Here is an 11309-nt window from a genome sequence, read left to right as displayed (position 1 = left end):
TGTACAATTCTATAATACATCATCTATATATCACATTGTGTGTTCAGCACTGACAGTCAGTTCTCTTTCCATCACCATATATTTGATGCCCTTTACCCTCATCCACTACCCCTCTCCCCCCTTACCCTCTGATAACCACTAAACTATTGTGTGTCTATGAGTTTTGTTTCTTCATTTGTTTTTCTTGTTCTTTCGTAGTTTTCCATTTTGTATACCACATATCAGTGAAATCATATGGTTCCCTACTTTTTCTGTCTGACTTATTTCGCTTAATCTCTTTATTTTGATAAAAGTTAACTGGTATCTTAAGATGCTTAACCGTAGAGCTGGGAGGAAACTGTTCTTTTGGTGGATTTTCTGGAGAATTATTTTTGGCTAGTCGACAATCTCAAATAATATTTTATTGCCGTAACATGTATTTTGTCTTTTTTGTTTAGTGATTGCTCAGTATAGATTCCTCCTTCCTTTTACTTTAAATCTTCCTGTGTCCTTGTGTTATAAATGTGTCTCATGTAAATAGCAGATAGCTGAATTTAAAACCTCTCCATCTTCAATATTTGTCTTTTAACTGGTATTAGTCCATTTGTAAATAATTGTGATTACTAGTATTTGTAAATTTATCTCTAATATTTTATCTTCTGCTTGTCCCACTTTTTCTACATTTTATTTTATTTTGCATTCTTTTGGGTGGATTTTTCTTCATTTGATTTTTTTTTCTGCTGGTTTGTGAATGTGGCAGAGAGACTACTAGTGCTTTGTAATGATTGTATTCCTCTGTTTTTCCAGGCTTCTTGTTCTAGTCAATGGAATGTGAACAGAAGTGCTACACTTTCAGACGTGGCCCATAAAACTCATTCTCTTTCCCCATCTACCAGCTCACTGGCAAGAAATCTATTAGGTTGGTGCAAAATTGAGGTTTAAAAGGTTAAAAAATAATTGCAAAAACCGCAATTACTTTTGCACCAACCTAATATATTCTGATATAAGCAGAAAATACAATTTTATTGTATGAAGCCATTGAGATTTTGTATTTGATCTGTTAGGTAAGCTATCATTATTTATCTTAAGTAATACAGAAATTATAGATTGTTTCTACCTTTTTTAGTAGGTTTCTTGAAATTGTAACATGCATCTTTATCAAAGTCTAAAGCTCAACATTATATTTATCACCCTTTTGAGATGAATGCTCCATCTCTAGCTTACATGTTTTTGTGGTCCAGTATTTTGGTTCTATGTCAGTTTTTTAACGTTACAAATTAACAGTTGCTATTATTTCATTATAGGTCAATTATGTTTACATTTACCCACATTATTATCATTTTCTTGACTCAGCATTTCTTGTGTCTCAGGTCTCAGATATTCCTTCTGGGATCATTTTACTTATTCTTGCAATATATCTGTTACCAAAGATTTGTGGGTGTGAAACAGTTTTGTTTGCCTGAAAATATCTTGCTTAGTTCTCCCAGGACTTTTTCCAAGTCAAGTTGTTGTCCTTTCAGTCTTAGTTGTGGAGGGCGCAGTTCAGCTCCAGGTCCAGTGCCGTTGTTAGTTGCAGGGGGTGCAGCCCACCATCCCTTGTGGGAATTGAGGCGTTGAACCGGCAACCTTGTGGTTGAGAACCCACACTCCAACCATCAGCCATCTGGCACTGGCCTATGTGGGAATCGAACCAGCAGCCTTCAGTGTTAGGAGCACAGAGCTCCAACACACTGAGCCACCGGGCCGGCCCTTGCTTTGTTCTTGAGAAATATTTTTTGCTGGACTTACAATTCTAAGTTGACAGTTATTTTCTATCACCCCTGGGCTGATGCTTTCCCACTATCTCCTGGTTTCTTTTGCTGTTAATAAAAAATTAGCTGTGAGACTGTTATTCCTTTGTAGTTAACACATTTTCTGCCTGGTTGTTCTTTTGATCTATTTTTGGTGTACTGCAGTTTCCTTTTATTTATCCTCCTTTGGATTTGTTGTTCTCCCTTGTTTTTGGAGAACATTTATCTTTTTTCTCTTTGCATGGAGCCTCACCCCTATTCTTTCAATGGTCTCTTTCTGAAGCTCCTATTAGATGTATGTTGGACTTTCTCCCAGTATCCTCCATGTCTCTTAATTAATCTCATATTTTCAATACCGTAGTTCTTCTGGGCTATGTTATTGGTAATTTCTTCAGATTTGTCTCTTTTCCTAGTTTTCTAATTGGTTGCTTAATCCATCCATTGATGTTTTTTAATCTTAGTGATTTTTTTCATTTCTAAAAGCTTTCTTTCTTTTTTTTTTTTTTTTTTTGGTTCTTTTTCAAGTACTCTGTTTCCTCGTTCTTAATTTCAACTCTCTCTCTTTGTCTTTATATTAAACATATTTATTTTATATTTTGTACCTGGTAATTCCAGTAAGTTAGATCTTTACAGGTCTGATTCTGCTACTTGTTGATTATGCCAATCCTCCCTTAGGGTGCCTTGTTTCCTTGTGTGTTTTGTGATTTCTTTTTGTGACCTTGTGTTCATTGAAAGTTTATCTGGGGGAATTATATGAGGCCTGGTAGAAGTTTTGTTTCCCCTAGAGATTATTCATGGCAGATTCTGGGGGCAAGATGCTATTAACCAGGAATCTTTTATATTACTCTCAATTTGGGTTTGAATTTGAACCAAAATCCCACATGAGAGAAGGTTTGGCATTACAAATTCTCAAAACAGACACTGCTCCCTCCTATCAGAGACAGGACTATATCTAACTCTTTTTTTTTTTTTTTTTAAGATTTTATTGGGGAAGGGGAACAGGACTTTATTGGGGAACAAGTGTGTACTTCCAGGCCTTTTTTCCAAGTCAAGTTGTTGTCCTTTCAATCTTAGTTGTGGAGGGTGCAGCTCAGCTCCAGGTCCAGTTGCGGTTTCTAGTTGCAGGCAGCGCAGCCCACCATCCCTTGCGGGAGTCGAACCAGCAACCTTGTGGTTGAGAGGACGCGCTCCAACCAACTGAGCCATCTGGGAGCTCAGTGGCAGCTCAGCTCAAGGTGCTGTGTTCAATCTTAGTTGCAGGGGGTGGAGCCCACCATCCCTTGCGGGAGTCGAGGAATTGAACTGGCAACCTTGTGGTTGAGAGCCCACTGGCCCATGTGGGAATCGAACCGGCAGCCTTAGGAGTTAGGAGCACGGAGCTCTAACCGCCTGAGCCACCGGGCCGGCCCCTATATCTAACTCTTGACAGAGGGTGTAACCCTTCCACTTTCTATGGATGGGGGCTTCCTTTTCTTTCATGGACCCAAGGCTTTGTCTTCACCTACCTTTAAAACCAAAATCACTTAAGTTACCAAAGAGTGGCAATTGCTTCAAAGCAGTTACTAGCTTTAACACTTGCTACCTATCTGAATTCAAGCTTAGGCTTAATTTTTGGCCTCTTAAAGATTGCCCTTAATTTCTTCTAAGCTCATCTGTGTATTTAAAGAGGATTGTTAAACTAAATCTTATTTTATATTTTAGGTATCTTATAATATGGTGTGTTTCGTTTGTCTTATTTTATTGTCACATTGCCCCAGATGAAGTCCTCCTTGGGTCTTCTTCAATCTCCACAGTCAAACTCTTTTCTTCCCATCATTTCTTGCCAAATACCCTTCCTCCTGGGTCCTACACCACCTAGTGAAAATACCTGATGTTGTGTAGAGTTTTAAGCCCCTTGGTAGATTAGGTAAAATAATCCAGTATTGGAGCGGCCAGATGGCTCAGTTGATTAGAGCACAAGCTCGTAACAACAAGGTTGCCGGTTCAATTCCCGCATGGGATGGTGGGCTGTGCCCTCCACAACTACATTGAAAACGGTAACTGGAGTTGGAGCTGAGCTGCATTCTCCACAACTAGATTGAAGGACAACTACTTAGACCTGATGGGCCCTGGAGAAACACACTGTTCCCCAATATTACCCCCCAAAAAAATTTTTTTAAAAATAATCAAGTATTTAAGAGATATATGAGGAAGTCAAAATTAGCAGATAGTTAACCACTTTGCCAAATCAGTGAACCTACTCTTTTTTGAGCAAATTGTGTCTGCCTGGTCCAATTTACTTATAGGAAGCACTAGGCAGGGAAGACCCGAGATTCTAGCGTTTGAATTTAACAGAGTCAATGGAAGGCAAGATTGGGAATTGGAAATGTTTTTATGATAAAAGTAAATTTTCACAGAACTGTTTTATTTGCCAGAACCATTTCTGCCCTAGTTTCATAGGGAGCACATCTTAACACAGACCAACTCCAAGAGGAAGGTGGTCTAGGAGAAGTAGGGTCACCAGTCACCATCAGTCAAATACTGGGGAAGTCAAAGAACACCATCATTACAGGTCTGGTGAGGGAAAGTGTGGAAGATGTGGGGAATGACTCATCAGTCCAGAGAAACTTTCCCAATCCAGAAAAACAAAAGATCTTTGGGTCCAGTTACATTAGTGGTTGCCACGGTTATGTCTTCTAATGTCAAGTTGCCAACCAGGGAGTTCCACTGTGAAACAGAAAAGATGTTACGCCAAATGAACCAACTCTTTATTTCCAAGAAGAATTACTCCCATGGCAGAACGTTTGTCCCCTGGTTAGTTATCCATTTTACCAATATTCTTTAGGTTGGTCTGGGAAGCCATGAGGGGGCTTTGGTGAGTCCCCTTTAGCTTCAGATTTAAAGATACTTGTGGCCTTACTGTGGCTCGTGGAGACCGGGATGGCCACATTAAGGAGGGTGTAGAGGAAGTAGGCAGGAATGGGCAAGATGGTAATGCCGATGAGGACTCCCAGCAAGACTTCAGCCCATGATGGGTAATTTTGGATCACTTCATCTGACTGGAGAAAGGAGAGGGAGGTTTAGAATGTCCAGGTACTTTGAAATGGAATTCAAAAGGTGGGGGTAGGAGATGAACCCAGGCAAGAGACTAGATAACTGAATCTCAAGGGAATCAGGGAATAAGACTGAGTCCTAGAGGCAAGAGTAGATTGAAAAGTCTTGTCCCCACTCCCTAGGGGGTTCTGGGATCTGCAGAGGGATGCTCACAGTGCTTGAGTTCCAGGCCAAGTAGGTGATGGTGTTCGTATACAGATGAATCAGGGTGCTTACAAACAGGACCAGCAGCACAAACGGAGATATAAAGCACCACAGCCAACGATAGATGGGGGAGATGGGGCGGTCCAATATGATAATCAGGTCTGCAAGCAATCTGGGAGGAAGGGCCATAAGGCTTTGGGCGGGCTGTTCAGGCCTTGGGGGAGGGTTTAGTCCAAACCTCACCTAGGAGAGAGCCCTTAACATTTCTTAGACCTTTCTGTTCACTTCCACAACCAGTCTCCTTGCCTCTAATCCATCCCTTTTCAGGCTAATTTCTGTCCCAGCCCTGTGATTTAAAAAAACAACACATTTCCATCCCCCTTCACCCTCAGGATAAAAGCCAACTTCCTAAATGTGGTTTCTTCAAGGCTGTGTATCCAGCTTTCTTTGGTGCACCTTCTTAACCCCAATACATATGTAAGTCAGGTTCCTTCTGCCTAGAATACCCTTCTCTCTCTCTCCTTTGATAAACTCCCCTTCACCTGTCTATATCCTGTTTCTGCATCCCCTCCTTGCCTGACTCTTTAATCTTCAGATGACCATCTACCGTATGTTCCTACGGTGCCCTTGTCCTGTCATAGACTTACCACTCTGCCCAAGGTCTGCTTACATATCTTTTCCTTTCTGGACTCTGAGAACAGAAACTAAATATAATTTACCCCAGTATCTCCAGTATTCACCATAAGGCCTACTTGGCACATGGGAGGCCCTAAGAAATATTTAAGAGTGAGAATATGAGTAAGTGAACTGATGCCGAGAACCACTATCACCTGGAAATGCTGCCCCCCTTGGACGATATGGTGCTTTTCAAACATTAGTGTGCACACAAATCATTTGGGATTCTTGTGAAAATGCAGATAGAGATTCAAAGGTCTGGGATGAGCCTGAGGGTCTGCATTTCTAATAAGCTGCTGTTCCAGAGAGCACATTTTGTATATGTGCTGCCGAAGCGAGCACAGAGAGCACATTGTGAAAAGCAAGGGATTACATGTTTCAGAGTACACACTACTCTGGGTAAAAGTAGGGCTCAGGAGCCCTAGGACTTGATATAGGCTGTTCACCACTCTTCCATGTTACATATGCTTTCTAAGGAAACAAGCCTATGCTTTTCTCCTTCCCACCCTCCTAGGAACTCTCTGTCGTCCTGGGACCAGAGACCTGCTGGTCAGTGCAGGAGGGGCCAGTGCTCCCTAGGGGCCCAGCTGTGTGGGGGCATAGCAGCTCTTGGGTTTGGGACCTTACCTCCTGGCCCCATAGATCCAGGCCATGGCCCCGTTCTCCAAGATGAGAATGAAGAAGAGGGGCAGGGACACCCAGTAATCATCCAGCAGGGTCACGTAGTAGCTGCCCGAGGGTCCCACGAAAATGAGGCTGCCCAGGAACATGAGCACACAGACGCCCACTGGGGGGAAACATCAGATGTGGATCAAGGGCAGAATGCAAGCTGGTTGCATGAGTCCCAGGCAGGTTAAGCGACACGATGGCCGCAGTTTGAGGGGGTCATAGGTCGGAGTACCTGTGAGCAGCTTTGTATGTTTCTGGAAGGAAGAGAACGTGTCCTGGAGAGGAATAATGATGCCCTGCATGATGCCTATCATGGTGCTCAGCCCCATGGTCACCAGCAACATGAAGATCATGATGGCCCAGAAGGTAAATCCAGAAAACAGAGAAATGATGTCGGTAAAGGCCACAATGGCCACACCTGGACCCTCCATAACCTGTGGGTGAAGGGAGGAATGGTGAGAGTTCTGAGGTCACTCTGTGGAGTCCTAACTCCGTCTGCACCCCCTGCCCTAGGAAACTATCTGTAGCACTGTTAATGGACATTATTATACGCCTCGGGCCTTGAGGTATGACGGCTTCTTCCTACAACAGCTGCTGGTCTAACAACTCTTTCAGGGTGGAGCAAACAGGCTTCTATGAACGCTAGTGCTTGGTGCTACAGAGGCTACAATTGTCTTGTCACAAAAGGAGACTGTAAACCTTGTCTTGGTTGTCCAGGATGCTGCTGAGAATTGCCTTTCAGGATTCTACAGATACCTACGGATCGCTGAAGTTTCTAGTGCACTGGGGGCTTTGAGGGGAACTCTAGGGCTCCATCCCCAACCCTTACCTACCTCCTTCAATTGCTCAGCTAAGTTACAATTGTATAAGTAGGGTAGGACCATGCTTTGGACTTGTTCAGGGAGGTTGCTGAACCACGTGGGGTAGATGGAGCCAATACGCTGATACAGACTCTCTGGGAACTGGAACTCAGGAGACAGCACCCCAGTAGCTACCAGATTCATCACTATCTCAGCATTCCTGGGGACAGGGGTAGAATCATATAAAACCATCTGGGCCTTTAAGATAACTTCTCCTCTCTCATCTTCTATACGAGAAGGGAAATCACTAGCTTCGTTTTTGAGCTGGATAAAAGAAAAGCCACGTCTCCGGGCTCCTAGCAGGCACTGCCAGACACCCTACTTCCACAATCACAAAGGTATTTGTGTGAGGCCAGAGGATCTCTGACTTAAATAGACCTCTGCAGGGGTCCTCCCAGTGTCACTGAGGGCCTTAGGACACTTATCTGCTGCTAGACAATCTCAGGATATCATTAGCGCTTCTCAGCTTTCTCCACCTGCATCTCCAGCCTCTTAACTCACAAGTCTATTCACCTCCTACACCTCAGCCACACTCTGCTATTAAATCTTCCACTTGCGATACTCTCCCTTGTCTCAGGACCTTTGGCACATGATATTCCCTCTGCCCAGAACTACCCCACTCTACCCCCATTCAGTGTACCCCAATTCTACTTCCACACCCATTGTCCATACGGCAAATTCCTACAGCTCCTTATTCAGCTCACTGAACTCTACTGCCATGGAAAGCAGTTCAGGCCTGTTTTTATAAGATCAGGAAAAGTAGTATGGTATGATCCATTTTTTTAAAAATGGTATGTTTTTATACATAGTCTATGAATGGGAACAATTTGAAAGAATACTAGGAGTGGTTATTTGTCAGGAGAAAACTCAGCTCACGATTGCCTCCACTAGGAAGCCTTCTCTGACTGCCTCAGGGAGTTAGCAGCTCCCTCATCCCTATCAGTTATCATCTAGTTTGTGATTATCTGCTTCTTCAAAAGACTGCTCTTCCTGAGGGCGGGGATGGTAGTCTGATTCACCATTGGCTATGTTTCCAGATCTCAGCGCAGGGGTTGGTAGATAGGAGCTGTTTTGTAAATAAATGTCCAAGTAATTTTTAAATGAATGTCATGGGAGAATTAATAGGCTATAGGGGCCCTGGTGCTATGGGCTGTCTAATGGTTCAGCTGAAGGTATCCCCTAATTTTTCCATGACAGTCCCCACTTAAGAATGGGGCAAACACACCTTTGAAAACCTCCAAGTTTGGGGTTTTCCCAGTTGAGAAAAGCAGCCTGGAAAGAGAGAGACTTGGAGACATTCGGGTGTTTTTAAGGCTTAGGATGTTCCAGTCCGAGGGACCCATATTGACTGAGCCAACATCCCTGAGGGATGGGGGCCCAGACCGGAGTTATGTGAGCGATTTCTAAGACTGGTCTTTGTGCCGATCTCCATATGAAAGATTGGACTCACGTCAGGTAACATTTTTCATTCTTCTCTGTGGCCAAGTGGCCCATGATGGCAAATACCAACACCGTAGCAGTCACTGAAGTCATCAAGTTGAGAAGAGCCACAGCAATGGCATCCATGACACAGTTGTTGTTCCGAGGGATATATGAGCTGATTGCAGTGAAGCTGCCAAAGCCAGAGCCCAGGGACAAAAAGAGCTGGTTCCCTGTCCGGCGCCACACGTCCACCGAGTACAGGGCTGGCACCTGAGGAGGAGAAGTGCCATGCAGGTTGGGATATAAAGAGAGGAGCGGTAAACTGTGATGGCAACGGAAGATGAGAGGAAAGGAGTTAAAGAGGGAGCTCAAAGGGCCTCTATCAGACTGACAAACATACTGTCCCTGACCCCGGTTTGATAAGAGGATTAAAGGGTGGCAGATACCTCACCTTGGCAGCCAACAAAATCTTGAGACCAAACATTGAGCCGTTCAGCATGAGACTCCAGATAAGGAGACAGAATAGGACGATGCAGGGAAGGAGTACTGAGACGTACATCACCTGAGTAGGAAGTGTGATTCAGAAACAGAGTTCAGCAAAGGCAGAGGCTGGGATAGTAGGATCACAGGCTACTGGGAATCAGAGGTCAGATTAGAAGGAATGAGAAGTTGGAGACCTACAGGCATCAAGGCAGGAGAATATTAGGGGGGTCTCAGTTAGAAGAGAGTCCTTCAAATTAGTAAGTCAGGGGTAGCTCACCTTCCAAGTGGACTTGAGCCCTTTGATTATGGAGATGCAGATAATTGACCAGGTCACAAAGAGAGAGACACTGAGATGCAGGACTGGTAGCCCATCTATCTCAATTTCATCCGTGGCCTTCAGTACATGCCGGTACCAGAAGTATGTGGTGGGTGTTGTCCGTATACATTCAGGATCTGAGGTGAACTAGCCATGGAGGAAACTGCAACACCAGGTGCCTCCCCCTTTTTCCCATCCCCGCCTCCTTCCAATTCCATTCCATCATCTGTCTGCTCTTCCCTCTTCTCTCAATGGTCCTCTTCCTTCTTCATTCCCCATTCTTTTCTCAGCCCCCCCACTTGCCTTTTTCTTCCCTCTCTTCTCACCAAAATGACTGGAGTTCCTCAGTAAGGGGCACATTGCCCAAGGCAGTGGGGACTGGAAAGACTGACCCAAATAGAAGAGACTCCAAGCCATGAGCACACTATAGTACAAGCCCACGATGAAGCACACCTAGGAAGCATGAAGAATTCTGGAAGTAGGGGAAGGAAGGTAGGCCAACAGAAGAGAGGGGATTTGACAGAGGTTTGGGGAACTGAAGGGACTTGACCCATGGGAGTGAAATCACGGGACCCGTTCCAGGACAAAGGTTGGGAGGGCGTGGGGTGTAAAGGGTAGGCCTGGGCAGCCCGGGGCTCCTCACCATGAAGCTGGTATACCCCACCCCACCAATCCGGGGGCTGATGATCTTCCATACATCAATGCTGCCCTGACGCATCCTCTGACCAGCTGCCATCTCCAGCAAGAGGAGAGGAATCCCGACCAAGAAGAGCAAGACAATGTACATGATGAGAAAACTCCCTGTGCAGGGAATTCAAGCAGAGGCTCTGAGAACCATGTGGCTTTTCAGTGCCTGGACTTTTTCTGGGGTCCAGTAAAACATGTTCCCCACCAGTGGCCTCCCTCAGAGCCACAGGCATCAGGCCTCAACTGTTTCTACATCCCTCACAATCCCGGGTGTCCAGTCTCTTGGCCACCAGTTTCTGGAAGACCCAGATACATAGTTTCTCCCTTTCCCGATCCAGACCTCCAGCCCCACCATCCTTATGAATCCAAGTGTTTGGATATCCTGCTCCCATCCTCCTGAGGTCCTAGGTGTTTACATACTTGGTTCCTTCCCCATTCAGGATCCCAAATCCTCAGCCCCTACATATCTCAGAGGCCCTGGAGGACAAGCCTCTGGCTCCTCACCCCCTCATGGGTCCAAGATTCCTGGTCCCCAGGCTTACCACCTCCGTTGTGAAAACACAGGTAAGGAAAGCGCCAAATGGTGCTCAGCCCCATAGATAAGGCCACGTGGGCCAGGAGGTACTCAATTTTATTGGCCCAGGATGGTTGGTCACTGTGGGCTTCACCCTTTGGCTCATCTTTGGCTATCGTCTCCAATGCTTCATCATTATCTTCATTGGACAAAATGTTTGATGACCAACTGTAAAACTTCCGTCCTTCCCCACTAAATTCCTCAGAAGGCAAAAATTCGGACTTTATGAACTGCGAAGCTGAGGTAGTAGTAATCACGGATTTGGAATCCAATGGACTAGACATCTGGGAATTCTCATCCTGGGCCTCCATGTTTTCACTAACAGACGTCATCCTGGGTGGGCTCTAGTTGCTGTTTCTGCTGGGATGGGGCCTCCTTCCTTCGTGACCTTAAGGATATCAAGAACTGCAGACTTTAGGTGTATGAGCTAAGGAAAGATAGGGCTATCTTACAAGAACCCCTGAGGCCTCTCCAGCACTTTTATCCTTATGTGGAACATGGTGTCTCCACCCTGGAAAAGATACCAAGAATATGTCTGCCTCTAGAAAAATAATAATTAATTTAAAAAGCAATGCCATCTACAATAATACCAAGAGTCACATAATGCCTAGAAATAA

At 44.7% G+C, this 11309-nt stretch overlaps 1 protein-coding gene across 1 annotated transcript; it reads right to left on the bottom strand.

Moving 5' to 3' along the window:
- Positions 1-4576: 4576 nt before the first annotated feature.
- On the bottom strand, positions 4577-11024 carry LOC141567663 (orphan sodium- and chloride-dependent neurotransmitter transporter NTT5-like). The gene is made up of 10 exons (XM_088800735.1): positions 10661-11024; positions 10075-10232; positions 9758-9884; positions 9393-9568; positions 8661-8902; positions 7184-7370; positions 6583-6784; positions 6309-6468; positions 5016-5178; positions 4577-4807 (listed from the first exon to the last, which is right to left on the bottom strand). Exons 1-10 carry the CDS (start codon positions 11022-11024, stop codon positions 4577-4579), a joined length of 2010 nt encoding a protein of 669 aa, XP_088656861.1.
- Between the last annotated feature and the right edge of the window lie 285 nt (positions 11025-11309).

Source organism: Rhinolophus sinicus, chromosome 8 (assembly GCF_057876585.1).
Source record: "Rhinolophus sinicus isolate RSI-liver-muscle chromosome 8, RSI-T2T, whole genome shotgun sequence".
Taxonomy (NCBI): domain Eukaryota; kingdom Metazoa; phylum Chordata; class Mammalia; order Chiroptera; family Rhinolophidae; genus Rhinolophus; species Rhinolophus sinicus.
The sequence above is the reverse complement of the archived record's forward strand: the minus strand, read 5'-3'. Positions and strand labels throughout refer to the sequence as shown.

Coding starts and splice junctions, on each gene's coding strand:
- LOC141567663 (XM_088800735.1), bottom strand. CDS start 11,024: ATGACGTCTGTTAGTGAAAACATGGAGGCCCAGGATGAGAATTCCCAG. Junction 9,569..9,757: donor GAGGAACTCCAGTCATTTTG/GTGAGAAGAGAG, acceptor AGTTCACCTCAG/ATCCTGAATGTATACGGACA. Junction 5,179..6,308: donor TGGATCTATGGGGCCAGGAG/GTAAGGTCCCAA, acceptor CCTTCCTCCCAG/ATTGCTTGCAGACCTGATTA.